This window comes from Salvia splendens, chromosome 3 (genome assembly GCF_004379255.2).
Source record: "Salvia splendens isolate huo1 chromosome 3, SspV2, whole genome shotgun sequence".
In the NCBI taxonomy this organism is placed as follows: domain Eukaryota; kingdom Viridiplantae; phylum Streptophyta; class Magnoliopsida; order Lamiales; family Lamiaceae; genus Salvia; species Salvia splendens.
This window is the reverse complement of record NC_056034.1, coordinates 1541881-1569522: the sequence shown is the minus strand read 5'-3', so window position 1 is coordinate 1569522 and position 27642 is coordinate 1541881. Positions and strand designations below refer to the sequence as shown.

Sequence of the window (27642 nt, the reverse complement as noted above, 5' to 3'; positions counted from 1 at the left end):
ATTAAAGAGGGAATAAGTGGATTGATTTTAATGTTTTTTATAACAAAATTTATTCACATATAATAGAATTTCGACCGTTAAAAAAAAACTCATTGTTCCTCATTTAACTCGAGATATTTTATTCATCTGTGTCTATTAACCAATAACCCCTACATATAGATTGATACAATTGATGTCAATCTTATCTTCAAAATTATGTTAGCCTTGTTGATTTATAAAAATCAACTTTTAAAGGGCCAATTCTTTAACTACAAAGATCTAAAAGAGCGATTAAGTTTGTCAAAACTAATGTTTTTACTATGGTTTTTACAATTTTGTTTTGACTTGATTACAACTTTATGTAAGCTCCATTTGGTTCATATCTGAGTTTATCCTCTCTGTATTGGAGTAAAAATTGCCAATGACTAATAAAAATCGTGGTTTTACACTTAATCTAGATTAGGCAAATTACAAGAACTAAGGTATTTTCTTCAAAAAGTATATATGTACATATTTATACAAACATTTCAAATCATAGGCAAACAACATAGACAGATTCACTATCTTTGGTACATAACACATCTAGTTGCATACAAAATTCTAAAATAACAATCAACATGTTATTTGATTTCTTTCTTCACACCTTGCACTATATTCTTCACCTATCAAGAGCATTAATTTACCCCTCTAATTAACATAAGCTATACTACAAAACAGTCCGTTCCGTGGCACCGGGCACTCTTACCTTTTCCGGGCAGATCATCGGATAGGTAAGAGCTGGATCGTTTCAACGAAGAGGTCTCAGAACCGGCTCCGGTTCTGGCGTTTGTTTCTTCCTTCCTAGGCATCCTTTTTGGATTCCTGAGACCTTACTTCCTCGAACCATTTCTCGTCTCCGGAAAGGTTTTTCAAGAGTTGTCTAGTACACACCTGTTCCGCTTGACTGGCATTTTTCATCCGAGCGGCTTTCACCCACGCGGGCTCCTGAATTCAAGCAAAAACGAGTTAGTGCAACCGGGAGGGAGAATGCACGTGTAGAAGTAGAAAACATCGGCCTACTTCTGGGACAATGCATGAAAATCCAAATTTGATAAACAAGAGAGCGTGTTCCATGACTAGGATTGCAGCAAGCCCGGGTGATAATTTCCAGTTCCCTTCGCGGTCGTACATGCACACTAGAAGCGCGCTATTAGTGCAGATCGACATCACTATCAGAAACTGAAAATGGAGCACAACCCGAGTTCAGAAATATCACAAGCCAATATAAGATGATAGAAAACGAAACATGTCATGATTCGGGTTGGCCAAGAAAAGAGTACTATACCTGAAAAATATTCAACCACGCCCCAAGCGTTTCTTCAGCGCGAGGTATGGGCCGTCTCATCATTGCAAGCAACTTCAGAGCATCTGCTCTAATTTCTGTGATGTTATTCTGAGAATCAACGCGAAAATAATAAGCAACACTTTTGTTATTTCTTCACACTTTTACACAAAAACATGCTAAATTAATAACTACCATTGCTGCAAAGGCGAATGCGAGAGGAAATGCACAAGCAAACATCATGATCATTCCGAACTGCAGCACCAACTCGAGAAAATCTGCCAGAAGTCGCTCATTTTTTTAGTATCCGAAACAACTCAATCAAACTCAGGGATGTTCAAATAACCAGTAAAGTAATCTATAGATATCATATATTACCGTCAAAAAGTCCATCTTCGATTTCCTGGCCTATACTTGCGTTATAAGCAGGTTTAAGATATTCCTTCTCGACCCGAGTAAAAGTGCGTGACTTGCCGGTTGACGACCCTTTGTCTCGCTTTACCTTATTCCTTCAAGTGGTGCATGCAGCTCACTTGTTTCAGATACAAACTCGATTACCTCGGAGGTGGACTAGAAGGCTAGTATAACATTAAGACGCGAATATACCTGACAGCTGTATATTTCCTGAAACTGTACGACAAATACGGAATAGAATTTTCCAGTAGATTCTCAATCACCTGAAACACAGTTACCCGGCCAGCACAAGAATAAGAAATCGAAAATGACTAAATAAAGAAAAACTCGCAGAAAGAAATATGCCCATTAATCGATTTTTACCTCGTACATAACCAGACGTTGGATTAGAACTTGCCGGAGAGTTGTTATATTACGATGCAGTAGAGCATGATAAAATACTCCAATATATGATTGCATGAAATAGAGGCCAAATACCTGCGAAGGACAAAAATAAGTGTCGAATAGCTTTCATACGACAAAGACTGTGGCCATCTCTTTATATACCTTGTATACTAAGCTGTTTGTTTTGTTCTCTGGAGTGTCAAATTTTTCGTATTTAATAAGTTTCACGGCGATCTTGCCACCCATTCTTGTGAAGTACTGGATCACGAAGAGGTAAACTGCTGTTAAACCAAACCTGGGAAATAGCAAGAAAGGAGAACGTTAATAATAAAATCTGAATTCGAGGAATTGGAGACGAGAGGGAACAAAAATTAGGGCAATATGAAAAGAAAATTTACTAATGATCGAGCATTCTTCATTCAACAACCGAAGTTTCCTTTTAATGAGGAATGAAAAATTCCCGGAGTTATAAAATAAAGCAACGAAGAAGCAATTTGATCAAGTGCTTACTTTAGAGCATCTGCTCCAAGAACCTCGTAGAGATGAGCATAAGTTAACTCGAACGGTAGCTGGAGACATATGATGCTCAGTATAATGAAGGCGTCGTTCCTTACTCTTAGCAGCCAACTAAACCACTCATCCCTCTGGAAATTCGCCTTCTCTTTTATTCTGTCTGCGTTTCGTTTCCTCATGTGTTCCGAGGGAAACCGAGACAAGCTTGGCTCAGTTTTCATAGATCTATATTCAGATTCCAAAGAGGATGAATTATATATCTGCAGCCTGAACCACACAGACAAGAAGATATAATACGGGAAAGGAGAGATAATATGATGCCATTCAAGCAATACAGTATACACACCTAGCTGAAACGGCTGCGTTCTTGCGTTTCCAGAATTGGAAAAACAGGACAACCCATGATATCAGCGACATGAAGAAAAACGGAAGAACAGCAAATTGCAACGATCTAAATAAACAGAGGGAGGGGATTTGAGCTTCTCGCAGTTGATTTAAGTCGACAGAAGTTCATATACAGCACAAAGTTCCAGATTTTACCCGAAATCAAACAACTGCACAGCAAGGCCCAACGATGCCGGAAAAAGTAACCACCTTGTATACATTCCAAGGAACGTAAAATAGGTGGCGATCTGCATGATATTTATTCCTTATTAATAAATTCTGATAGGACGAGCCTCTTTGTATGATAAAGCAAAGTTAGAATAATCGCTGAACAATTATGTTCAACTACTGGGAATTAGCATTTTTACCTTCATCCCGTAATATGCACATATATCATCAATTGGCTGTTGCGTGACGTCTGACCAGTTCATCGCCCAGCTTCTTAGAAGTTGCTTCCGTTTTTTTTCATCTAGGAAGAACATGGATAAGAGTTGTTTGCAATATCTGAAATGTATTCGAACAACTATAAACATATAAGATATAATAGTACCATGCAATGGAAATACTTCTTCGACGATGCCCATTGCCTCTAATTTCCGGACTAGAGATTCACCCGGTTTCCAGTGTTCCTCTTTAAAGTCAGATTTCAGCACTACAGCCGACTCTCTGGTGTTCACCTGCCACATTCTGCTTTAATCAGCATAGAATGGGAAGGGGATTACAACTAGATTGAATCGATTTACGTCAGACTTCAACCCTCTAACTTTTAGAATGAAAGGGGAAGGAGCTCAACGGAACTACTATATGAACAATAGATGACCCCTTCACGGAATTACAGTAACATTGATTTAAATGAGTTAAGTAGATAAGGCATGTGTGACTTACAATCCCATATATTATGTGATTGTAGCAATGGAATCGTTCACACCAACTGAACAAGGAGCCATCTGGTAGCTTAATGAAAGCTGCTGCCTCCTCCCATTCAAATGGAAGATCCATCCCTGAAGGCAGCAAGGGTCATTGCAACAATAAAAGCCACAGGATATATGCTAAAATGAGAGCTAACCGAATCAATCACCTATACAAGTTGGCTTTCTGAACTGCAACGCAGCTGCAGCCCTTCCAATGATATCATCCGATGCTGCTAACTGCAAATCAGGGAAAAATCAACATTGTTTCGTATCACAACATGCGATTTTGTCAGACAATCACAATCACGGAGCCAAGAACTCCAACTTATAAAAACCAACGATGCAACTGTTTTTTATCAAAACATGCAAGTTTCGCGAACAATCATAAAGCCAAGAACTCCCAACTTATACAAATCAACAATGCAGTAAAATTTGGCAAATGCTATATCTACATTTCCAGACAAGAAATACTCATAAATCAAGCAAAATATGACTAATTAAGAACGACCAACTATATAAATCAACAATGCAGCAAAAATTCACAAAAATCATCTGCATTTCCAGACATGCAATACCATAAATCAGGCAAAATGTGAGCGAAGTCAACAATAGCTAACGAAAAGATCGAAACTTGGCAAATTATATAAATCCCCTACATTTCTGATAAAAGCTTAAACAATATTACCTTGATGAATTCATTTTGAAGGCCAACATCTCTTTCAACGATGAACCCTCTTTGCTTGAGCTCATCCACAAGAATATCAACGCAATGAGCTCCCTCTCTCTCATCCCCTCTGTTCTCACCCCATTTGGGAACCACCAGTGCTATCTCAAACAGACACCCTTCTTCTTCCCTATCATTATCGGTCATTTCCAACACCCCAACCAAGAAAAAAAGCACCTCCGAATAAAAATATTAAATTCCCTTCAATTAATCAACACACAAGCAAAAGGGCCCCCCTTTTTCTCCTCCTTCCCTCTCATAACTACACATACCCCCTCCCCCAGAAATGTCAAAACCTACACGAATCTTGAGCAGCAGGCCTCCTTGTTTTTGTCAAAACAGAAGAGATGAACAATGAGAAAAAAATGGGAAACAAACAGAAACCAGGTGTCTGTGCTACCGGAAACCAAGAAAATAGGTGTACTTGTAATAGACACACGAGCTCAGGGAGGGACAGGCCTACACGTGGCAATCAAGACTGCTAATTTTTGCCTCTATCAGGAAAATAAATAAAACCCAAATAACCAATTTGAGGCAAAGCTAACAATGGAAAAAAGGGGAGAATTGGATTTCAACAGCATACCTCTTTCTTCCTCAGTATTGCAGAATGTGAGAATGGCAATGGAAAAATGAAACTTTTGGAATAAAAAAATGTTCTTTTACAAGTGGCCCTTTTCGCATCTCGCTCCATGCAATTGAAGGCATAATTTATGTTCAACCATTAAATTTGGGAATACGAATGTTATCAAGACGCCGCCTTTTTTTCATATAACCCTTTTTCAAAGATCGTTTTCCTAATTTTGGAGTCTTTTCTAATTTTCAAGAAACTAAAATGATCGTATATTCCGAATCATTCAGAAATCAGTTTTATGAAGGTAAGGCAAAAAAAATGAATGTGGGCTAGATTTCACGATTTCAAAATTTCAAATTTTTGGTCCAAGCTTTCTTTTTTTTCTGGTATTACTATTCAAATAATCCTACTTTTGTTAATCATTTGGAATGAAATAATGATATGTTACGAGTCACATCAAAGATTGAAAAGTTTAGATGGCAAAAATGACAAAATTAAAATTTAAAAGCTGGGTAGGGATTATAGAAGAAGTAAGCTAGGTTATGCGTAGGTTAATAGATTGATGTCGCTAATAATGTAGCAATGTAGTAATATGATGAAAAAAGATGCTACATTAACATCAAATTTTAATGGAAATTAATATCCAATTGAATCGTGCGAAATTTAGTTGCATGCATTGTTTTATTGATTAATACTCCCTCGGTCGTATAAAAGATGTCACAACACTTGTGGGATGACATGAGATTAATGTGAGAGGGAACTTTTTCCGAAAATAGAAATGTAACATCTTTTGTGGGACAAACTAAAAAAGAAAGTGTGACATCTATTATGGGACGTGGAGAGTAATATCGCTGTATACCACCGTCATTTTATTTTATCAATCCTCAGCAATGAAATAGTATTGCAAAAAAGAATGTATTTAGTATTTACTCCATCCTATTTTTTTAAATATTTATTTTCAAAGTTATTTAGAATGATTTTACTTTGTGAATAATAAAGATGCATTAAAAATTCTTAAAAAGTAATGATATTTGGCCGAGTAATTAGAAATAAGTTGACACGCTTTGGAGAAAGCGTAAAAATTGGAAACAACTCCGCAATTCAAATTTCAAAACACGCGACAATCCATCCAATCAGAGCGCAAATTCCAAGACCCGACCCATTTCATCATAATCCGGATCCGACATCCTCTGCATCCGTCGCACCCGATCTCAACTCCAAAAGCGAAGAGAATTTAAATCCCAAACCATCGTTTCCAAATTTCCAACTCAAATCCCTAATTTTTTCAAATTCTCTCTAGAAATCGCGATGGGCAACGCCGAGAAGCTGATGCAGCAGATCATGGAGCTGAAATTCACGTCGAAGAGCCTGCAACGGCAGGCGCGGAAGTGCGAGAAGGAGGAGAAGGCGGAGAAATTGAAGGTGAAGAAGGCGATCGAGAAGGGAAACATGGACGGCGCCCGGATCTACGCCGAGAACTCCATCCGCAAGCGCAACGAGCAGATGAATTACCTCCGCCTCTCCTCCCGCCTCGACGCCGTCGTCGCCCGCCTCGACACGCAGGCGAAGATGACCTCCATCAGCAAGTCCATGGGCAGCATCGTTAAATCGCTCGAGTCAACCCTCGCCACCGGAAACCTGCAGAAGATGTCGGAGACGATGGATCAGTTCGAGCGCCAGTTCGTCAACATGGAGGTGCAGGCCGAATTCATGGAGAGCTCCATGGCCGGCAGCACCTCGCTCTCCACCCCCGAGGGCGACGTCAACAGCCTTATGCAGCAGGTGGCCGACGACTACGGCCTCGAGGTCTCGGTCGGCCTCCCCCAGCCGGCAGCGCACGCCGTCACCGTCAAAAACAGCGAGAAGGTCGACGAGGACGATCTCACAAGGCGCCTCGCCGAGCTTAAGGCGCGCGGCTAGGGTTTTGAACTGGTTTGGGGATTATTTGGATGCTTATATACAATCAATGCGTGGATTTCTCAAATTTATCTGATATAATGTGTATTATTTTCAAGTGACAATGCGTATCTGTTGTGTGTTTTTGTTCTAATCAAATGTCTGCTGTTGCATATTTATCCATTGGAGCTTGAATTATTGGTATTCTGCATTGTAGCATTGATTAATTTGATATAATGTGTATACCTTGATCATCTGCCTTTTTTAAAATTTTGTTTTTGGGCATGTGTGAGATTGTATTTGTGGGTGATGTGAAAGGATTTTCTAGATTTTGATAAACTTGGAATTTATTGATTTTGATTGATGACTTGGGAAAAAATGGAATCTCTTGAACATTATTGATGCATGTTTGAATTCTGTTATGATGCATTTGATGAATTTGATAACTTGATGATGAAGGCCAAAAACAGAAAGCAAAAGATCTTCAAACTTGAAACAAGATCAAATTTAAAAAGAACCAAACTTGGAATCAGTTTTAGTTCCTGTAATGTTTGTACTTTGTACAATTCTTCTTCATCTATAAGAATTAAGAAACCAAAACTACTCTTCATGTTCATGGCTTTTTGATGGTGGAGCAGGAGAAATAGATGAAGCTTCGTTACCACCTTCAACTGGCTCATTGCAACGAACTTCCTGACTTGGCATATAAAATAGTTCGATCGCCGACCATGCGAAATTATCACACGTTGCATTTGCCTCCATTATTGTTGCCTCAGCCAAGGCCTGCTCACCAGCATCTGCACCATTTTGCACCAAATATTGGGCTTCAATTATGCCATGATGGAATTTTGGTCGGCAGCCACTCGGAGGAGGAATGAAGGGGACAAACGTATCGTTGCGTTCATATAGGTGCTGATCAGTAACAACAGAGGAGTTCTGACTTGATGATTGGTCGACATATGTTGAGCAGGAACAACAGGGTTCTGACTCGATTGGCACACAACACAAATGTTTGCTAATTGTGTTGATAAAGTCGTTGTTCAGGAACGACAAGAGGGTGGTTCTGTCTTGATGGTTCAACAAATGTTGAGGCAGGAACAGCAACGGGTTTATGACTCGATGAGGCCACAAATGTTGGCTTACTGTTGATAGCCATATCATTGTATTGGTAAAGTTGTTGATCAAGATCAAGAGGGTGGTTCTGTCTTGATGAATCGACAAATGTTGGCTCGTTGTTCATTTCATTCCCCTTGACACCATTGCTTGATGCTACAAGAGAATATATATAGTTGGGATTAGTATAATAACAGTAGAAATAGCTATAAACTACTAGTAATATATGTATGTAGATGGTTACTATACCTGATGCTGCTATGATGTTAGAATTTAGAGAATGGTGAAACTGTAGTTTTGGGATGTGTTGTAATGGCAAAACCGATGAGGAGAGCTGCTGTTGTGGGATCTGTTGCAAGGGAAAAACAGATTCATTGGTCGGGAAGGGCATGCGACTGAGCTCAACCAGACGCCCATCGCTTATCAGAAGCTTCTCATAGTGCTTATCAAGCGCTCCAGGTGGGAACGTAGCTTCATGCTTCCTGTTATACTCAATCCATTATTGAAATGAAATACGAGATTAAAATATGTAAACACATACCGGCAAAGTTGGGCTTGACCATTAGTGAAATCATCAGCCGGCTCCCAAGTAGTACGCTTTCGCGGTTGAGGAGGGATTTCTCGGAAGAAGAGAGGAGGCTTAGCCAACTGCATATTACTTTAACTAGTCATATTCAAAGCTAATAAAGATGATATGCGCGGGAAAATGAGACCTCAATTCGAAGAAATCCGGGTTGATTAGGGTTTATAACAGCCTCAATAGCAGTGATATCAGACCAACAAACTTCCATTTTGGTCTTCAAAGGCCCATTGAGGAGAAACTCCCACACCAACTTCTTCATGCCATAGTAGAATTTGGCTGTCAAGTCACCTTTGAGGTTAGAATCCCTCTGCCAAGAACAGATGATTTTTTATATTCCAAAATCATAGATTGAAGAGATGCTGTATTAGTGTGTAAATACATACATACATATATACCTTCCAGTTTCCTACAATAAAGGTAGTGGATTCGGGATTTGGAAGCCGTCGTCTTATCCTTATGATGGTGAGATTCTGCAGACCGAGTTTATCTCCTACAAACATCTTAGTTACTCGTACATAAACTGCAAACAACTGAAAATATATTGAACAATGATGAAAATTTGGTTTATTTATATTTATGTTATCAAACAATTAAACGATCTCTTTTCTTTCTCTCTCTCTCAAAAATCTAGTAACCCAAAGGCCAAATCGAGCACCAATTTACGCATACAATCGCAAACTTCGTATGGATGACTCTCAACGCACTTGTCTCCTTAATAATCTGATGGTTTCTCTCTCTCTAATCTCTCTCTATATTTATATATGTATATATATACACACGCGCGAGTGTGTGTGAGTTTAGGGAAATGAATCATTATTTTTCAATAATTATCTCCCTGAATCTGAAGTTGATAAAGGAATTTATATAATGTGTGATTTCACACCCTAAGTCGAAAATCGAAATCATATTATGATAATCTACAACTGTTGTTTGAATTTGATTTTTGGGTTAGTCTAGTACCATACAATTGGAATTGTGATAACGTTTGGAATTGAATTAACGGTGAATTCTAGTTCAATTTCTTGTTTTGTTAATTTAAATAATTAACACTTCATCCGTCCTCTAATGATAGCAATTTAGGGACGACACGAGTAATTTTAATGCGAAAGAGTTATGATATCTACGTCATTTATTAGTGTGATGTGTGGTAACATCCTTTTTAGAATAGAATAAAAGTTGACTAATTTAATGGCACCGATTATATAGGAAAAAGGTCTTAATTTGTTTAATAAGCTAAAAAACCAACCAAATTTTACGTTGACTTATAATTGGTTTTTGTTTATAGGACCCAAACTTGCTGCCCCTGGGATTGCGAATGGTGAGAAGCGACTGTTTGCTCAATAGAAGAAGAAGACAATGTGGATATTGTGGGATCTCACCATGATAAGGCTAAGATGAAGCCTACTATACCTTCATATTTCCCCATCAACACCTTTACTACAGGAAACTGGAAGGTATATACTCCTTCCGTCCCATAAAAATATATGCAGTTTCCATTTTCGTCAGTCCAACAAAAATATGAGCATTCCACTTTTGGAAAGTTATATCAATTTAATAATATAGGTCCTATTATCCACTAACACTATTTTAACTACCATTCACCTCTTCTCTCTTACTTTACCATATCATTCTCCCCCTCTCTCTTACTTTACAATTTTTTCTTAATTCCCGTGCCATACAAATTGTCCATATTTTTATGGGACGGAAGGAGTATATATTTACACACACAAATCCATTTATCTCACATCCAATCTATGATTTCGAATCCAAAAAATCTATGTGTTCTTGGCAGAGGGAGTCTAGCCGCCAAGGCGACATGACCGCCAAAGTACTATGGCAAGAAGAAGTTGGCGTGGGAGTTTCTCGATGGGCCACTGAAGAGCAAAATGGAAGTTTCTTGGTCTGATATCACGGCTATAGAGGCTGCTACAAACCCTAATCAACCTGGATTTCTTCGAGTTGAGGTCTCATTTTCCGCATATATTCATCTATATTAGCTTTGTGATGAATTGAATATGACTAGTTGAACTAATGTGCAGTCGGCGAACCCTCCTTCCTTTTTTCCGGGAAATCCCACCTCAGCCCAAAACGCGTTGTACTTGGGAGCCGGCTGGTGATTTCACCGGTGGACAAGCCCAAGTCTGCAAGTATATATATATACATACATAATTCAATCTCGTATTTAATTCCCTAATCCGTGCATATGTTTATTAAGATTGAATAAATATAACAGGAGATATGAAGCTACTTTCCCTCCCTGTGCACTTGATAAACACTACGAGAAGCTTTTAGCCATTTCTACTTTTATTATACTAATCCCAACAATATATATTTTCTTGTAGCACCAAGCTATGTTGTGGGCTCATCAAGTCAAAACCCTATAGTTATTTCGGATCAGCAGCTTTACGAATACGACGATATGGCTGTCGACAATGAGCCAACATTTGCTGGCTCATTATCAAGTGGTCAGAACCTCTATATGTTGTTCCTCCGAGTAGCTGGATACCAATATTCCAACACGACCCGAGTGAAGCACAATATTTGATGCAAAATGTTGCAGATGGTGGTGAGCAGTGCTTGGCAGAGTGGGATGGTTTCGACTGGGAACGAAGCTTCATCTCTTTATACTGCTACACCAGCAAGGCCATGAAGAGTTGCATATATTACTTTGTGATGCAAATGCAAGTAATTATTCTTGTGGTTTCTTGTTGCTGAATTAGGTGTAGCAATGGTGATCAAGTTTGACATATCTTTAGCTTCTGCTTATTTATTTATAATTAAAACATAGCCTAATTAATGACTCCTACGACTGTACTTCTCTTAAAGAACTTAATAAATATATTTCCCGCCATGATTACACGGGCGATAAGTGCATATATAAGTAGAACGACTGATCACCCTCTCACAATCCAGATAAGATACGCTCCTGCTCTCCTCTTTCTGTCTCTCAAGATTAAAAAATCTGGTAACCCAAAGCTCTTCTTCGCCTTTCTTCTACTTCACGAGCTGATCGATCACCAATTCAGCATGGAGGAGGACGACTCTCAATGCACTAAATGTCCCTATACTTTGGAGGTTTCTCTTGTTGAGAAAACCGGGTAATTTTCTCTCAAATAGTGAAATGAACCGATTCAGTAATTTCAGAGTTAACCCAATGGGGTCTACTCGATAAAATTACTTCTCCAAATAAATTCTTTGGAAAAACTGGCGAGGACACTGTCCCTCTTAAATACCAGATTCCTAACAGAATTTATCAGTCGGTGTATTTATCACAATATAAAAACACCCAAAAGAACCGCACAAAACACTACTACCAAACTCGCAAATAATATTGAATACAATATCCCAACAGAGAATAAAGCCAGAATTAAATGCGGAACAAAATAAATAATAAAGAAAGAACACACCCGGAACTTTGATAACGGAGTTCGGCCAAATTGCCTACGTCTCCGAGCACCCTCTGCAGAGCCCGTTATATTTAGACGGAGAAGAGAATACAATTTTGAGGATGATTTACAAAGTGGGGGTGAGCTCCTTTTTATAGGCAGCCACCCCCCATACTTCCAATTCCCCCACCGATGTGGGATTACAAAACTTTGCCAAAACCAAAAGTCCACAATTGTGGGCTACAAATTAACATCTCTCTCTCTCTCTCTAGTGTGTGTGTGTGTGTGAGTTCAGGTGAATGAATCATGATTTTTAGGGTTTTTCCGATTTGATTTCTGAATATGTTGTGGATATGTTGTAGTTCTATCTCCATCTTTACTGGAATTTGGAGTTGGATTAATCAGGGTTTAATCTTGAATGGAAAGGGAGAAAAAAGGAATTTATGTTATGTGTTTTCTTGCCTGTGATTCCACACCCTTTTACACCTCACAGTCGAAAAATCGAAACCAAATTATGATAGCCATTTTCTCCGAGTGTTTTTGAACTGATATTTGGAATTTTGATAGGAATTGAGAATTCTATTTCAATTTCAAATATTCTAGTAGTATTTGTTAACATTAAGTAATTGATTATTCTAATTTCAAATTGTTTGTTTGATAAGCTAAAAATAGACAAACCAAAATTTAACATTAGTATTGATTTTAATGAATGTATCTCTACATTATATTGTTCAATATAATTTCAGTGTTGTTTGTGCGCGTGCGTGTATTGTTCGTATTTTATGAATTGTGCGCGCGACTAACTAAGATACTTGTAGGAGATAATGTCGAAGCCTCCTCTGGGATTCCGATCGGTAGCTACCGAGCCTTTTCGCAAATTGGTGGAATCCACACTGTCAAAATCAGCAGCAGGCAGACAATGTAGATGTGGGATCTCAAAATAATAAGGATAATTTGAAGGCTTCCAATTTCCCAATCACCACCTTCACTGTAGGAAACTGGAAGGTATATATATATATGCATATATTCACACACTAATACAACATTTCTTTAATTTCAATCTATGATTTTGGAATATAAAAAATCATCTGTTCTTGGCAGAGGGATTCTAACCTCGAAGGCGAATTGACTGCCAAATTCTACTATGGCATGAAGAAGTTGGTGTGGGAGTTTCTCCTCAATGGGCCTTTGAAGACCAAAATGGAAGTTTGTTGGTCTGATATCACTGCTATTGAGGCTGTTATAAACCCTAATCAACCCGGATTTCTTCGAATTGAGGTCTCATTTTCCCGCGCATATCATCTTTATTAGCTTTGAATATGACTAGTTAAAGTAATATGCAGTTGGCTAAGCCTCCTCTCTTCTTCCGAGAAATCCCTCCTCAACCGCGAAAGCGTACTACTTGGGAGCCGGCTGATGATTTCACTAATGGCCAAGCCCAACTTTGCCGGTATGTATTTACATATTTCAATCTCGTATTTCATTTCAATAATGGATTGAATATAACAGGAAGCATGAAGCTACCTTCCCACCTGGAGCGCTTGATAAGCACTACGAGAAGCTTCCGATAAGCGATGGGCGTCTGGCTGAGCTCAGTCGCAGGCCCTTCCCGACCTTTTTTCCCTTGCAACAGACCCCACAACAGCAGCTCTCCACAAATGAAGCTTCATCTGTTTCTCCTGATCCGCCATCAAAGCCATGAAGAGTTGCTGTGGTTCTTATAAATGGTGAAGAAGAATATTGGAACAAACAAAACAGGAACTAAAACTGGTTCCAAGTTTGATTCTTTTTAAATTCAATCTTGCTTCAAGTTTGAATTAGACATACACATCATTGCAAATTTCACTTGAAATGAGGCCGATATAATAATTGCGAAATTGTGGTTTAGTTTTCATATATTGAAAATTGTGGACCATCTTTTAGTAATAATTTATTTGGCATCCTTTTCAAATTATTTTTTTAAATAAATGTTTAAGTGGAGAAATTAGAAAGAATAAACTATGAGATATTAAAAATAAAAATAAAAATATATTGTTTTCCGTGGAATAAATTAAACAGGGGATATTCAAAAACTTAATTAAGCTTCCAGTTGTTTAGTCTAATTAATTATATTTACCACTCCTGGTCCTTATCACAATAGATGTTAATAATATTTCCCGCCATCATACACGTGCAATAAGAGTATATATAAGTAGAACTACTTATCATCATCTCAGAATCCAAATAGGATTCGCCGCCGTCCATAAACTTTAAATACCTGCGCTTCTCTTTCTCCCTCTCTCAAGATTCAAAAATCTGGTGACCCAAAGCTCTCCTTCGCCTTCTTCTAATATAGGTATACGAGTGTGTGTGAGTTAAGGTGAATGCATCATTAGGGTTTTTCCAATTTGATTTATATATGTTGTACTAGTTTCACCAGGTTTAATCAGTTTTAATCTTGCATGGAAAGGTGAAAAGTATAAATTAATGTGTTTTTATTACCTATGATTTCACACACAAGTCGAAAATCGAAATCGAGATCAAATTATGATGATCTACAAGTGTTGTTTGAATTTACTTTAGGGAGTACACAATAATTAATTTTTGTGAATTTGAGTAATTAATAGTACTGGTATTCTGATCTTTAATGGAATTAAAGGTACACTATTTATTTTTTGTAAATTTAAGTAATAAATAGTAGTATTGGATTCTAATCTTAAATTTTTAGCATTGATTTCAACTGAATTTTTTATTTATGCTAAAAAATCCGAGTCTTTCCTCAGTTCATCTATTAACAAATTAAATGTTTGTAGGAGATAAACTCGATGCCTCCTCTGGGATCTCAAAATGATAAGGATAAGATGAAGGCTTCCAATTTCCCAATCACCACCTTTACTGTAGGAAACTGGAAGGTATTTATATACAATCCATTTCTTTCAATCTATGATTTTGGAATGTAAAATTCATTTATTTTTGGCAGAGGGAGACTATTCGCAAAGGAGACTTGACTGCCAAGATCTACTATTGCAAGAAGAAGTTGGTGTGGGAGTTTCTCAATGGGCCATTGAAGAGCAAAATGGAAGTTTGTTGGTCTGGCATCATTGCTATTGAGGCTGCTATGAACCACCCTAATCAACCCGGATTTCTTCGAGTTGAGGTCTCATTTTCCGCGTATTTCATCTTTATTATTAGCTTTGTAATGAATTGTATATGACTAGTTGAACTCATATGCAGTTGGCTAAGCCTCCTCTCTTCTTCCGAGAAATCCCACCTCAGCAGCGAAAGCAGACTAAATGGGAGCCGGTAGATGATTTCACTGGTGGCCAAGCCCTACTTTGCAGGTATGTATACACATATTTCTATCTCAATATTTCATTCCATTATCCGCACATATGTATGTTAATATTGATTAACATACAACAGGAGACATGAAGCTACGTTCCCTCCCGGGGCACTTGATAAACACTACGAGAAGCTTCTGCTAAACGATGAGCGTTTAGCTAGGGTCAGTCGCAGGCTCTTCCCGACTAATGGATCATTTTTGCCATTACAACAGATCCCACAGCAGCAACAGCTTCACCATTCTCTAAATGCTAACTTCATAGCAGCATCATGTATAGTAACTAACTAACTAACTATATATGAGTAGTTTCATTTTAGTTATTTCTACTATTATTATACCATATACTAGAGTAAAGGTTAATTTTGGTCCTAAACATATATATTCTCTTGTAGCATCAGGCAATGGTGTCATGGGGAATCAAATCAACAACGAGCGAACATTTGTCGATTCATCAAGACAGAACCTTCTTGCTGTTCGCGATCAACTACTTCATCAGTACAATGGTGTGGTTCTCAACAACGAGCCAACATTGGGGAATCAAATCAACAACGAGCGAACATTTGTCGATTCATCAAGACAGAACCTTCTTGCTGTTCGCGATCAACGACTTCATCAGTACAATGGTGTGGTTCTCAACAACGAGCCAACATTGGGGAATCAAATCAACAACGAGCGAACATTTGTCGATTCATCAAGACAGAACCTTCTTGCTGTTCGCGATCAACTACTTCATCAGTACAATGGTGTGGTTCTCAACAACGAGCCAACATTTGTGGGCTCGTCTAGTAAGAACCCTCTTAATGTTGGTGGTAAAAAACTTTATCAGCACAATTATATGGCTAACAACAATGAGCCAACATTTGTGGGCTCATCAAGTCAGAACCCTATAGTTGTTTCGGACGATATGGCTGCCCCCTTCATCCATCCTCCGAGTAGCTGCCCGCCAAAGTTCCAACACGGCCTAATTGAAGTAGAGTATTCAGATGCTGGTGAGCAGGCCTTGGCTGATGCGATAGTAAGGGAGGCGAACGCAACGTGTGATGCTTTCGCATCGTCTTTGATCGAACTGTTTACAGTGCAAGGTCAGGGAAATGAGCCAGTTGGAGGTGGTAATGTAAATGAAGCTTCATCTACTTCTCCTGCTCCACCAACAGGGCCATGAAGAAATGGTTAAAACTTGCAATTATGTTATGGTACAAACATAACAGGAACTAAAAGTGGTTCCAAGTTTTATTCTTTTTGAATTTTATTTTACACTCAAATAATTTTTTTATTTTGACAAGAGTGTATTATATTTCTAATATATATTAACTTTATTTAGATAAGGCTATTTGTCAAAGTTTAATTAAGCTTCCGTCATTTATTTTAATTAAAACAAAGTACTGTTAAATTAACGAATCATAGTCCTTCTCACAACAGTATTTACAGCAATCATTTGCAGCTAAGCCTGGTGATAAGTACGTTTTCATTCTTTTAATCAACTATTACTAATAAGTATTCCTACTACTATAATTCTATTTGCCTATAAGTACGTGTCTTAATGAATTTTTAAAAATACAAACAAAAAATGAGTTAGAAAAAATTTAATGAAATATATATCTTACATTTAAAATAATTAATTTTATAGTAAAAAAATATGAGTTCAATAAATTAATGGAATTTAAGTCGTTTATTTGACAATAACAATAAAAAGTAAATAAGACGTGTATTGACAAACAAACCGAAAAATGAAATATGAGACATGTATTCGTTGATGGAGAACATATATTATACTATATTATATTTCAAATTAACTTTATTTTAGATAAATAAATAAAAATTTAATGGTCACGTCACGATAAACTCAAACCAAAATATTGACTTCAGACGTTACCATTGTCAACTCGCACACAAATCCTAATTAACTTTATCCTCATTAGGCTCATTCTCAAACCTTGAGTAATAGCTTATTCATATTAATTAAAAGAATGCCCAACTACTCCTCACATTGCAAGTTAATACAAATATTTCCCGCCATAACTAATCGTGGATTATAAGTTGAACTACTTATCATCCTCTCTCTCCTGCGCATTTCTCTCTCTGTCAAGAATCAAGTAACCCAAAGCTCTCCTTCGCCTTTCTTCTCCTTCAAGAGCTGATCGATCGCCAATCCAGCATGGCGGGGAACTCTCAACGCCGCCGTCCCTCTAAACGAGATCGGAAGGTTTCTCTCTCTCTCTCTCTGATTTCAGTGTGTGTGTGTGTGTGAGTTCAGGTGAATGAATCATGATTTTTAGGGTTTTCCTGATTTGATTTCTGAACATGCTCTAGATGTTGCAGTTTCTATCTCCATCTTTACTGAAATTTGGAGCTGGATTAATCAGGGTTTAAGCTTGATTCTTGAAAATAAAATGAAAAAGAGGAAATTTACGTGTTTTCTTGCCTATGATTTCACACCCTGTTGAACCTAACAGTCGAAAAATCGAAATCGAATTATGATAGGCTTCCAATTTGGGATCTCGCCGTGATAAGGATATACCGGAGATTTCCGTTTTCCCAATCACCACCTTTACTGTAGGAAACTGGAAGGTATTTATCTATACACACAATCCATTTCTTTCAAGTTTCAAACTATGATTTTGGAATATAGAAAGTGATCTGTTGTTGGCAGAGGGAGTCTACTCATGAAGGCAACCTGAATGCCGTATTCTTCTATACCTCGAAGAAGGTGGAGTGGGACTTTATTGATGGGTCATTGAATAGCAAGATGCGCGTTTCTTGGTCCGATATCACTGCCATCGAGGCTCTTATGAACCCTAATCAACCCGGAATTCTTCGAATCCAGGTCCCATTTCCCACACATTCCATCTTTATTAGTAGCTTTGTCATGGAATTGAATTGAAGTAATTAATATGCAGTTGGCTAAACCTCCTCTCTTCTTCCAAGAAATCCCACCTTCACCAAGGCATCATCCCAACTGGAAGAAGGCAAATGATTTCACCAATGGCCAAGCCCTTATTTACCCGACGCACGAAGCCACCTTCCCTCCTGGAGCGCTTGATGAGCACTACGCGAAGCTTCTTATTAAAGATGAGCGTCTCGCTGAGCTCAGTCGCAAGCCCTTCCCGCCCGTTGAGTCTGTTTCATCAGGTATAGTAACTATCTTTATACATACTAGTACTAGTTTTTTATATATATACTAATCCTATTTTCTTGTAGTATCAAGCAATGCTGTCATAGGGAATCAAATCAACAACAACGAGCCAACATTTGTCGATTCATCAGGACTGAACCGCGCTCTTGTTGTTCCTGATCAACGACTTCATCACTACAACAACAATGAGCCAGCATTTTTCGACGGATCATCAAGTGAAGCGCAGTATTTGGAGCAAAATTGTGCAGCTGATGTTGATGACGAGGCCTTGGCCGAGGCACTAGCAAGGGAGGCGGACGCAGCGTGTGATGATGACTTGTGGTCGATGATCGACGAATATATGAAACAAACTGATCAGGAAGATCATGGCAATGAGCTAGTTGGATGTGGTAATGTGAATGAAGCTTCTTCATCTGATCCTCCTGCTTCTTCCCCACCATCAAAGCCATGAAGAGTTGTGGTTTTTTACAAACTAAAACTGGTTCCAAGTTTGATTCTTTGTTAAATTCAATCTTGTTTCAAGTTTGAAGATCCTTTGTTGTCTGTTTTTGGCCTTTATTTTCTCTTTTTTTTTGGAAATAAATATTTGAATAGTTCTTCATATAATAATCTTTCGTTAACAGATAAAATAGTTTTTGTCAATTTAATTCACTATGGTGTTTACATGAAGATTTCCTCGTAGAAAACTTTGGCATAAAGAAAACAAACAAATGGGAGCTTTTCTTTTTATTAATACTCGAGAAACATGTGGGATGAAAATCTTTTGCAAGAAAGAGTGAGAATTTTATTTGGTTTTGTCGATGCTTTTCATAAATATCTTAATCCTGCTTTTTTTTTTTGTAAATTTCAGTTATTTTTTATTTTTTTTTAGGGTTAACTAGTACATGTAATATTATGATTTTAATTATATAATATTAATACTGTTTTCCGTGGAACAACTCCAAATAGAATTCTTAATTAAACAGGGGATATTTGTATTAAAAAAAACTATAGTGGAGTATGTACTTAGATAAGGCGCGTAGTCAAACCTTAGTTAATTAAGCTTCCGATTGTTTATTCTAATTAATTATATTTATGACTCCAAGTCCTTGTCACAATAGAAATTAATAATATTTCCCGCCATCATTACTGAGGAGGATAAGTGTATATATACATATCATTCTCTCACAATCCAGATAAGCTTCTCTTTCTCCCTCTCAAGATTCAAGAATCTGGTAACCCAAAGCTCTCCTTCGCCATTCTTCTCCTTCAAGAGCTGATTGTCTCTCATATAGGTAAATATAAAGAAACGAGTGTGTGTGAGTTTAGGTGAATGAATCATTATTTTTAGGGTTTTTCCAAGTTGATTTCTATATGTTGAAATTGTTTGTATATCCATGAATTTGAAGTTGGGTTCATCAGGGTTTAATCAGTTTTAATCTTGCATGGAAAACGGAATCTATACAAAATTAATGTGTTTTATTACCTACAAGGGTTGTTTGAATTTACTTTAGGGTACAACGTGCAATTGAATTAAGTTATAGAATTCTAATTCAAATTGTTTATTTGTGAATTAAGTAATCAATAGTAAGTGTATTAAAAATTCTAATCTTCAATTGAATTAAAATCATAGTATTCAAATTTTAGTTATTTTTTTTTGTAAATATAAGTAATTAATAGTACTATAAAATTGTACTACATTCTAATCTTAATTTTTTTAGCGCTGATTTCCACTGAACTTATTGTCTTTTTCTCAGTTCATCTATTAACTAAGATGTTTGTAGGAGATAATGTCGATGCCTCCTCTGGGATCTCAAAATGATAAGGATAAGAAGAAGGCTTCCAATTTCCCAATCTCCACCTTTACTGTAGGGAACTGGAAGGTATATATGTTACACACAAATACAACATGTCTTCAATCTATGATTTTGGAATATAAAAAGTCATTTGTTCTTGGCAGAGGGAGACTACTCGGAAAGGCGACTTGACTGCCAAAATCTACTATGCCAAGAAGAAGTTGTTGTGGGAGTTTCTCAATGGGCCTTTGAAGATCAAAATGGAAGTTTGTTGGTCTGATATCACTGCTATTGAGGCTGTTATAAACCCTAATCAACCCGGATTTCTTCGAATTGAGGTCTCATTTTCCCGCGCATATCATCTTTATTTTGATTGAATATGACTAGTTGCACTAATATGCAGTTGGCCAAGCCTCCTCTCTTCTTCCGAGAAATCCCTCCTCAGCCCAAAAAGCATAGTAATTGGGAGCCGGTAGATGATTTCACCGGTGGCCAAGCCCAACTTTGCATGTATGTATATATACTTAATTTCAATCCGCGCATATATATGTTAATATTGAATAAATATTACAGGAGACATGAAGCTACTTTCCCTCCCGGGGTACTTGATAAACACTACGAGAAGCTTCTGGTACACGACGAGCGTTTAGCTGTCCTCAGTCGCAGGCTCTTCCAAACCCATGAATCGGTTTTGCCATTACAACAGATCCCACAGCAGCAACAGCTTCACAATTCTCTACATATAGCAGCATCAGGTAAAAAACTATCTACATTTATATGAGTAGTTTTTAGCCATTCCTAGTGTTGTTATACTAATCCCATCATGGCAGCGCGGGGGAATCAAATCAACAATGACCCAACATGTGTCGGCTCATCAAGTCGGAACCCTATAGTTGTTTCGGATCAGCAGCAACAACTCCACCATTCTCTATATAAAGCACCATCAGGTATACTAACTATCTATATATATATGAGTAGCTTTTAACTCTTTCTACTGTTATTATACTAACCCCAACTCTATATATCCTCTTTTAGCATCAAGCAATGGTGGCATGGCGGCGTGGGGGAATCAAATCAACAACAAGCCAACATTTGTAGGCTCATCAAGTCAGAACCCTCTTGTCATCAACAATGAGCCAACATTCACGGGCTCATCGAGTTATAATAACTCTCTTGTCATCAACAATGAACCAAGATTCATGGGATCATCGAGTATTGTTCGTGATCAACGACTTAATCAATACAACGACATGGCTTTCAACAATCAGCAAACAAAGGCCTCATCGAGTCAGAACCCTTTTGCTGTTCCTGCTTCAACATTTGTCGGTTCATCAAGACAGAACCGCCCTCTTGTTATTCGTGATCAACGAGGTTATCAATACAATGATATGACTGTCAACAATATTCAGCCAACATTTGTGGGCGCATCGAGTCAGAACCCCGTTGCTCTTCCTGCCTCAACATTTGTCCATTCATCAAGACAGAACCACCCTCTTGTTATTCGTGATCAACGAGGTTATCAATACAATGATATGACTGTCAACAATATTCAGCCAACATTTGTGGGCTCATCGAGTCAGAACCCCGTTGCTCTTCCTGGCTCAACATTTGTCCATTCATCAAGACAGAACCGCCCTCTTGTTATACGTGATCAACCACTTTGTCAATACAATGATTTGGCTGTCAACAATGAGCCAGCATTTGTCGACCGATCATCAAGTGGGAACAACTCCTCTGCTGTTAGTGATGAGCAGCAACTCTCTCCTCGGAGTAGATGCCTACCATGGTGCATGCGACGCGGAAATGATAAAGGAAAACATATGGTGCAAAATGCTCCAACTGATGATCAGCTGGGCTTGGCTGAGGCAATACTAAGGGAGGCAAACGCAAACTGTGATGATGGCGCGTGGTCGTTGCTTGACCTATATATAAAGCAAAGCCAGGAAGATCATTGCAATCAGCCAGTTGGAGGTGGTAATGTAAATGAAGCTTCATCTACTTATCCTGCTCCACCATCAAAGCCATGAAGAGATGGTCAAAAACTTGCAATTGTGATGATCAAGTTTGACATTTCTTTAGTGCCAATGATCCAAGTTTTATTCTTGTTGGATTTAATCTTAGTTTCAAGTTTGAACATCCTTTGCTTTCAGTTTTTGGCCTTTATTTTCTCTTTTTAGAAATAAATATTTGAATAAATATCCATGTTATAATCTTTTTAATCTTGCATGGAAAGGTGACAAAAGGAATTTATATAAATGTGTTTATTACCTAATTATAATTTACACCCTAAACCTATTATCAAAATCGAGATCAAATTATGAGTGTCATATCTCGGAGTGTTGTTTGAATTTACTTTAGGTTCCGTTTAATATCATAAAATTGGAATTGAGGTACACGCCTCACTTTTCTCGGCGTACATTTTAAGAAATATGAATACAAAGGAGTGAAAAAAAACAATGGAAAACTAATCTTACTTTTATTAAAATGAAATGGTGGAATATAAGGTCTATTTATAAAAAATAATGAAAAGTAAATAAGATATACGTATAGTGACATGAAATTTTTTATAAAAAAGATACACGCCTCACTTTTCTCGGCATACGTTTTAAGCAATATGAATACAAAGGAGTGAAAAAGAACAATGGAATACGAAGCATACTTTTATTAAAATAAAAGAGTTGAATATAAGGTCTATTTATAAAAAATAATGAAAAGTAAATAAGATATCCGTATAATGACCGGAAAATTTTTATAAAAAAAGATGACGCGTGGATTGACAGACGGAAAGAGTATCTTTTAATTAATACGACCATATCCGAAAATGTGATATCTTTTTTTCTAATAGACAAATAATATTACTCCATATATTTAAAGTCAATCTAGCATGCTAACTCTCAAAACTTAAGTAAGCTTATGCTTATTTACATTAATTAAAAGAAAGCCAATTTAGTGATTCCTACTCATCACTTCAATATTTCCCGCCATCATTAAAGTAACCCCAAAGCTCACCTTCGCCTTTCTTCTCTTCAGGAGCTGATCGATCACCAATTTACGCATACAATCGCCGGTTCAAGCATGGACGAGAACAATCAAGGCAGCCCTCCCTTTACACCACAAGATCTTGAGGTTTCTCTCTCTCTCTCTCTCTCTCTCTCTCTCTCTCTCTCTCTCTCTCTATCTATCTATCTATCTATCTATCTATGTATATATATGTGTGTGTGTGTGTGTGAATCAGATGAATGAATCATGATTTTTAGGGTTTTTTCTGATTTGATTTCTGAATATGTTGTAGTTTCTATCTCCATCGATCTTTAGTTGAATTTGGATCGGAGTTGGGTTGATCAGGGTTTAATCTTGAACGGAAAGGGAAATGGGAATCTATGTGTGTGTTTACTTGCCTATGATTTCACACCCTTTTGAACCTCACAGTAGAAAAATCGAAATCGAAATTGAAATCAAAATCGAAATCAATCAGATTATCATAGCCATATCTATGAGTGTGAGTTTAAATTGTGATAGGAATTGGGAATTCTATTTCAATTTCAAATGATAAAAGGAAGTATTGATAATTCTAATTGCAAATTGTTTGTTTGATAACCTAAAAATAGATAAACAATGATTTTAAATGATTATATTCTTTACTTTATATCCATAATGCATCTCTACATTATTGTTCGATATATTTTCAGTTGTTTTTGCTATTGTTTGCGGTTTATGTACTGTGTGTGTTGTGTGTGCGCTTGACTAACTTAGATGTTTGTAGAAAACAAAATCGATGCCATTGGCGTCTCCTATCGGATTGAACCTGGAAATAACCGAGTCCTTTCTCAATGAGTTGGAATCTGCATCAAGAGTAGCACAAGACAAAGTGGATGTGAGACATAGCCATGATAAGATTAGGGCTTCCCATGTTCAAATCACTACCTTTACTGTAGGAAACTGGAAGGTATTTTATTTATGTATACACACATAAATACATATCTTAACTCTATGATTTTGGAATATAAAGAATCATCTGTTGTTGGCAGAGGGAGGCTATTTACAGAAGCACACTGACTGCCAAATTCTACCATGCCAAGAAGAAGCTAGTGTGGGAGTTTCTTTATGGGCTATTGAAGAGCAAAATAGAAGTTTCTTGGTCTGATATCATTGCTATTGAGGCTGTTACGAACCCTGGTCAACCCGGATTTCTTCGAATTCAGGTCTCAATTTCCACATCTCTCTCTCTTTATTAGCTTTGTAATGAATTGAATATGACTAGTTGAACTAATATGCAGCTGGCTAAGCCTCCTCTCTTCTTCCGAGAAATCCCACCTCAGCCGCGAAAGCCAACTATATGGAAGCCGGTAGATGATTTCACTGGTGGCCAAGCCCTACTTTGCAGGTATGTATACTCACATATTTCAATCTCGTATTTCACCCTGCACAGAATGAGAGATGTATATATTAAGGTTTGATAAATATAACAGCACACATGAAGCTACGTTCCCACCTGGAGAACTTAATAAACACTACGAGTTGCTTCTGATAAATGATGAGAATCTGGCTGAGCTCAGTCGCAGGCCTTTCCCAACAAATGATCGTCTAGCTGAGCACAGTCGCTGGCCCCTCCCAACAAATGATAAACCGAAGGCTTCCAATGTCACAATCAACAGCTTTCTTGTAGGAAACTGGAAGGTATATATATAAATATATACACAGATATACACACTGCAATTACATATACAAATCCATTTATCTCACTTCAATCTATGCTTCCGGAATAAAGAAAACCATCTGTTCTTGGCAGAGGGTGTCTAACTACCAAGGCGACTTGACTGCCAAATTCCACTATGCCAAGAAGAAGCTGGTGTGGAATTTTCTTGATGGGCTACTGAAGATCAAGATGGAAGTTTCATGGTCCGATATCACTGCCATCGAGGCTGTTATGAACCCTAATCAACCCGGATGTCTTCGAATTGAGGTTTCATTTTCCCCATATTTCATCTTTATTAGATATATGTAATGTATTGGATATGAGTAGTTGAACTAATATGCAGTTGGCTAGCACTCCTCTCTTCTTCCGAGAAATCTCACCTCAACCAGGAAAGCATAGCAATTGGGAGCCTACTAATGATTTCACTAACGGTCAAGCCCATCTTTACATGTACGTATATAGTACATATTTCCTTCTCGTATTTCATTCTGCGCATATATTCAGGTTTAATGTATTTTCTAACAGGAAACATGAAGTTACATTCCTACCTGGAGTGCTTGATAAGCACTACGAGCAGCTGCTGATAAACGATGAGCATCTGGCTGAGCTCAGTCGCAGGCCCTTACCGAACCATGACAAGCATCTGACTGAGCTCAGGCTCTTCTCAGGACCTGCCGATTTTTCAAGTCAGAAGGCTCTTGTTGCTCATGATCAACGACTTGATCAACACAGTGATGTTGGCACATCGAGTCAGAACCCCATTGTTGCTCCTGCCTCCACATATGTTGACTCATCATCAAGTCAGAACTCCTCTGTTGTTCCGGATCAGCACCTCCACGAACGCAACGATATGGTTGGAGGTGGTAATGAAGCTTCATCTACGAAGAGACAGAGAGTGGGATGAGTGAAGAGGTGGGTTAAAACTTTCATACATTGCTGTATAATACATATATTATTTTCTTCTTGTCGGTACATATATTCATGTGGTCTCTTGAAGCTGAATTAGATATAGCAAATGTGATCAAGTTTGACATTTCTATAGTGTTATAGATGATGAATGTTGGTACAGATATAACAGGAGCTAAAAGTGGTTCCAAGTTTGATTCTTTTTACATTCAATCTTCTTTCAAGTTTGAAGATCCTTTGCTTCCGTTTTTTGGCCTTTATTTTCTCTTTTTAGAAACAAATATTTGAACAATTATCCATGTTAAAAGAATTTTTTTTTTGTTACATTACATAGGATGGTTTCACTGTGTCCAACTGCATGAATTATATTTCTTGAATTATGTCTCAACCAATTGCAAGAAAGATTAGTAAAAAGAGAACAGGGTGAGAAGGAGAATAAAATAGATAATTAAAGAGGGAGTAAAGTAGAAGAGAAATAAACTAAGAGCGATTAAATGTGTTATCTTTGTCATAAAGGGAAATGACTCATCTACATTGGGACTGAGACGCCCAAAAAACAGAGCTTCACATAGTTCTTTAAGTTCTTTCTTACCTAGAAGCCAAGTATACCCGTTCAAGACAAGAGAATGGCTGTAGCACCCTCAGTAAAAGTATCCGACAACTTGGCCACCAACATTTTGCCGAATAGCCTCCTCGTGATCTAGAACTCCGTTTGGTGTTGTGACCACCACATAGCCCCACTGCATGTGGAATAAGGTATGAATCATCACCATAAGGCCGTTTACTTGTAGCTTCATATCCATCAAAGTTGGAAACATATCATAGAAAATGTGACACTATCCCTCACAAGTAGCATGAACAGAGATAAAACCAGATGGTGAACTCTTCAAAACAATTGTTTTGGATGTCAAAACCAACTACATGTGTAGTCGATCAATGTCTTGAGAAGTGGCGTCTATTAATTATCATCCATCAAAAACAAAACTATGAATTCAGTTCCCTAACCAAACAAGCCTCTCGCTGAAGTTTACCAAATTATCGGGTCTCCTACTTCATTAAAAACATGAGCTAAGTACAAGAATTAATTCCTTAATTAGATCATATTGCCAAATTAATTCAAGAAGTCCTCAAATGACAAAAGATGTTGTGGTTTTGAACAAGATTCACATCATTCAATCATCAAAGCCTAGATGCAACAGCAGATGAAATAGGATTCAAATCAAAGTTTGTGTAGGAAACAACCAAACCTGGTGCGTAGGAAGCATTCAAGTTTTGTAGCTCTCAATGTACTGAGCCTTGATGTCTTGTCTATAAGTAAGAGCCCGGCAATTGTTCACCCTCCCCTGCAGCTGCACGGTTATCTTCCCCACCCTATGTGGATCATGAACTTCAAAATCCTTAATGTACCCTGTCATTTCACCATCATTCTAAGCTTACTCACACTATGTTACATTTCTAAAACACAACTAAACCCAGGAAAACGGAACCAAACTAGTAAATACATTGAACAAATCCCACCTTTACAAATACCCACATTCTCAAAGCTATTCATCAAACCAAAACAAAGAACCATCCCGTGTTAAGTAGCATCTACAATACACACGATTCGGCTTTAAATTCTTTATTTACCA

At 37.7% G+C, this 27642-nt stretch overlaps 9 protein-coding genes across 14 annotated transcripts; 7 read left to right on the top strand and 2 right to left on the bottom strand.

Annotated features, from left to right (window-relative positions):
- Positions 1-447: 447 nt before the first annotated feature.
- Positions 448-5474, bottom strand: LOC121794367 (anoctamin-like protein Os01g0706700). Of its 5 annotated transcripts, none has more exons than XM_042192496.1 (18): positions 5214-5473; positions 5055-5124; positions 4592-4953; positions 4074-4143; positions 3881-3996; positions 3546-3672; positions 3364-3464; positions 3152-3243; positions 2958-3062; positions 2609-2878; positions 2261-2393; positions 2078-2191; positions 1907-1977; positions 1679-1809; positions 1496-1578; positions 1304-1411; positions 1039-1197; positions 448-963 (listed from the first exon to the last, which is right to left on the bottom strand). In XM_042192496.1, the coding sequence occupies exons 3-18, from the start codon at positions 4775-4777 to the stop codon at positions 820-822; spliced, it is 2010 nt and encodes a 669-aa protein (XP_042048430.1). In that variant the 5' UTR covers positions 4778-4953; positions 5055-5124; positions 5214-5473; the 3' UTR covers positions 448-819. The 5 variants fall into 5 exon arrangements, with proteins under 5 accessions (XP_042048430.1, XP_042048431.1, XP_042048429.1 ...); XM_042192497.1 differs by having other exon boundaries at positions 5055-5089; XM_042192495.1 differs by lacking the exon at positions 5055-5124.
- A 975-nt stretch (positions 5475-6449) lies between these two features.
- Positions 6450-7351, top strand: LOC121794228 (ESCRT-related protein CHMP1B-like). The gene has a single exon (XM_042192304.1). It carries the CDS (start codon positions 6510-6512, stop codon positions 7119-7121), a length of 612 nt encoding a protein of 203 aa, XP_042048238.1. The 5' UTR covers positions 6450-6509; the 3' UTR covers positions 7122-7351.
- A 200-nt stretch (positions 7352-7551) lies between these two features.
- On the bottom strand, positions 7552-10359 carry LOC121794226. Of its 2 annotated transcripts, XM_042192303.1 has the most exons (5): positions 9189-10359; positions 8924-9100; positions 8752-8858; positions 8460-8692; positions 7552-8366 (listed from the first exon to the last, which is right to left on the bottom strand). In XM_042192303.1, exons 1-5 carry the CDS (start codon positions 9291-9293, stop codon positions 8113-8115), a joined length of 876 nt encoding a protein of 291 aa, XP_042048237.1. In that variant the 5' UTR covers positions 9294-10359; the 3' UTR covers positions 7552-8112. The 2 variants fall into 2 exon arrangements, with proteins under 2 accessions (XP_042048237.1, XP_042048236.1); XM_042192302.1 differs by having other exon boundaries at positions 7552-8692; positions 9189-10354.
- Positions 10360-11212: 853 nt separating this feature from the next.
- LOC121795398 lies at positions 11213-13881 on the top strand. Its single transcript, XM_042193925.1, has 6 exons — positions 11213-11258; positions 11354-11478; positions 13086-13184; positions 13281-13457; positions 13523-13629; positions 13689-13881. The coding sequence occupies exons 1-6, from the start codon at positions 11213-11215 to the stop codon at positions 13879-13881; spliced, it is 747 nt and encodes a 248-aa protein (XP_042049859.1).
- A 602-nt stretch (positions 13882-14483) lies between these two features.
- On the top strand, positions 14484-16707 carry LOC121795439. The gene is made up of 6 exons (XM_042193974.1): positions 14484-14514; positions 14972-15070; positions 15139-15315; positions 15393-15499; positions 15582-15772; positions 15894-16707. Exons 2-6 carry the CDS (start codon positions 14984-14986, stop codon positions 16661-16663), a joined length of 1332 nt encoding a protein of 443 aa, XP_042049908.1. The 5' UTR covers positions 14484-14514; positions 14972-14983; the 3' UTR covers positions 16664-16707.
- An 881-nt stretch (positions 16708-17588) lies between these two features.
- On the top strand, positions 17589-19179 carry LOC121795214. The gene is made up of 5 exons (XM_042193693.1): positions 17589-17704; positions 17983-18069; positions 18152-18325; positions 18399-18630; positions 18700-19179. The coding sequence occupies exons 1-5, from the start codon at positions 17657-17659 to the stop codon at positions 19083-19085; spliced, it is 927 nt and encodes a 308-aa protein (XP_042049627.1). The 5' UTR covers positions 17589-17656; the 3' UTR covers positions 19086-19179.
- Positions 19180-19830: 651 nt separating this feature from the next.
- Positions 19831-22487, top strand: LOC121794754. The gene is made up of 7 exons (XM_042193080.1): positions 19831-19908; positions 20398-20496; positions 20574-20747; positions 20813-20919; positions 20983-21164; positions 21240-21356; positions 21445-22487. The coding sequence occupies exons 2-7, from the start codon at positions 20404-20406 to the stop codon at positions 22434-22436; spliced, it is 1665 nt and encodes a 554-aa protein (XP_042049014.1). The 5' UTR covers positions 19831-19908; positions 20398-20403; the 3' UTR covers positions 22437-22487.
- Positions 22488-23396: 909 nt separating this feature from the next.
- LOC121795386 lies at positions 23397-26009 on the top strand. Its single transcript, XM_042193909.1, has 4 exons — positions 23397-23535; positions 24173-25372; positions 25449-25555; positions 25631-26009. The coding sequence occupies exons 2-4, from the start codon at positions 25295-25297 to the stop codon at positions 26007-26009; spliced, it is 564 nt and encodes a 187-aa protein (XP_042049843.1). The 5' UTR covers positions 23397-23535; positions 24173-25294.
- On the top strand, positions 24185-25098 carry LOC121795390. Its single transcript, XM_042193916.1, has 4 exons — positions 24185-24355; positions 24438-24611; positions 24687-24793; positions 24879-25098. The coding sequence occupies exons 1-4, from the start codon at positions 24185-24187 to the stop codon at positions 25096-25098; spliced, it is 672 nt and encodes a 223-aa protein (XP_042049850.1).
- Positions 26010-27642: the final 1633 nt, after the last annotated feature.

Bases quoted from the DNA above. Each gene is read 5' to 3' on its own strand.
- LOC121794367 (XM_042192496.1), bottom strand. From the start codon at position 4,777: ATGACCGATAATGATAGGGAAGAAGAAGGGTGTCTGTTTGAGATAGCA. The intron at 3,465-3,545 runs GTACTATTATAT...TGTTCTTCCTAG, and splicing joins AGAAGTATTTCCATTGCATG to ATGAAAAAAAACGGAAGCAA. The intron at 1,198-1,303 runs GTATAGTACTCT...CTCCATTTTCAG, and splicing joins CGTGGTTGAATATTTTTCAG to TTTCTGATAGTGATGTCGAT.
- LOC121794228 (XM_042192304.1), top strand. From the start codon at position 6,510: ATGGGCAACGCCGAGAAGCTGATGCAGCAGATCATGGAGCTGAAATTC.
- LOC121794226 (XM_042192302.1), bottom strand. From the start codon at position 9,293: ATGTTTGTAGGAGATAAACTCGGTCTGCAGAATCTCACCATCATAAGG. The intron at 9,101-9,188 runs GTATATATGTAT...TGTTCTTGGCAG, and splicing joins TTATTGTAGGAAACTGGAAG to AGGGATTCTAACCTCAAAGG. The intron at 8,859-8,923 runs GTCTCATTTTCC...AGTAATATGCAG, and splicing joins CCGGATTTCTTCGAATTGAG to TTGGCTAAGCCTCCTCTCTT.
- LOC121795398 (XM_042193925.1), top strand. From the start codon at position 11,213: ATGGCTGTCGACAATGAGCCAACATTTGCTGGCTCATTATCAAGTG. The intron at 11,479-13,085 runs GTAATTATTCTT...TGTCAAAATCAG, and splicing joins ACTTTGTGATGCAAATGCAA to CAGCAGGCAGACAATGTAGA. The intron at 13,185-13,280 runs GTATATATATAT...TGTTCTTGGCAG, and splicing joins TCACTGTAGGAAACTGGAAG to AGGGATTCTAACCTCGAAGG.
- LOC121795439 (XM_042193974.1), top strand. From the start codon at position 14,984: ATGCCTCCTCTGGGATCTCAAAATGATAAGGATAAGATGAAGGCTTCC. The intron at 15,071-15,138 runs GTATTTATATAC...TATTTTTGGCAG, and splicing joins TTACTGTAGGAAACTGGAAG to AGGGAGACTATTCGCAAAGG. The intron at 15,500-15,581 runs GTATGTATACAC...AACATACAACAG, and splicing joins GGCCAAGCCCTACTTTGCAG to GAGACATGAAGCTACGTTCC.
- LOC121795214 (XM_042193693.1), top strand. From the start codon at position 17,657: ATGGCGGGGAACTCTCAACGCCGCCGTCCCTCTAAACGAGATCGGAAG. The intron at 17,705-17,982 runs GTTTCTCTCTCT...GAATTATGATAG, and splicing joins CCTCTAAACGAGATCGGAAG to GCTTCCAATTTGGGATCTCG. The intron at 18,326-18,398 runs GTCCCATTTCCC...ATTAATATGCAG, and splicing joins CCGGAATTCTTCGAATCCAG to TTGGCTAAACCTCCTCTCTT.
- LOC121794754 (XM_042193080.1), top strand. From the start codon at position 20,404: ATGTCGATGCCTCCTCTGGGATCTCAAAATGATAAGGATAAGAAGAAG. The intron at 20,497-20,573 runs GTATATATGTTA...TGTTCTTGGCAG, and splicing joins TTACTGTAGGGAACTGGAAG to AGGGAGACTACTCGGAAAGG. The intron at 21,165-21,239 runs GTAAAAAACTAT...CCATCATGGCAG, and splicing joins TCTACATATAGCAGCATCAG to CGCGGGGGAATCAAATCAAC.
- LOC121795390 (XM_042193916.1), top strand. From the start codon at position 24,185: ATGCCATTGGCGTCTCCTATCGGATTGAACCTGGAAATAACCGAGTCC. The intron at 24,612-24,686 runs GTCTCAATTTCC...ACTAATATGCAG, and splicing joins CCGGATTTCTTCGAATTCAG to CTGGCTAAGCCTCCTCTCTT. The intron at 24,794-24,878 runs GTATGTATACTC...TAAATATAACAG, and splicing joins GGCCAAGCCCTACTTTGCAG to CACACATGAAGCTACGTTCC.
- LOC121795386 (XM_042193909.1), top strand. From the start codon at position 25,295: ATGGAAGTTTCATGGTCCGATATCACTGCCATCGAGGCTGTTATGAAC. The intron at 25,373-25,448 runs GTTTCATTTTCC...ACTAATATGCAG, and splicing joins CCGGATGTCTTCGAATTGAG to TTGGCTAGCACTCCTCTCTT. The intron at 25,556-25,630 runs GTACGTATATAG...ATTTTCTAACAG, and splicing joins GGTCAAGCCCATCTTTACAT to GAAACATGAAGTTACATTCC.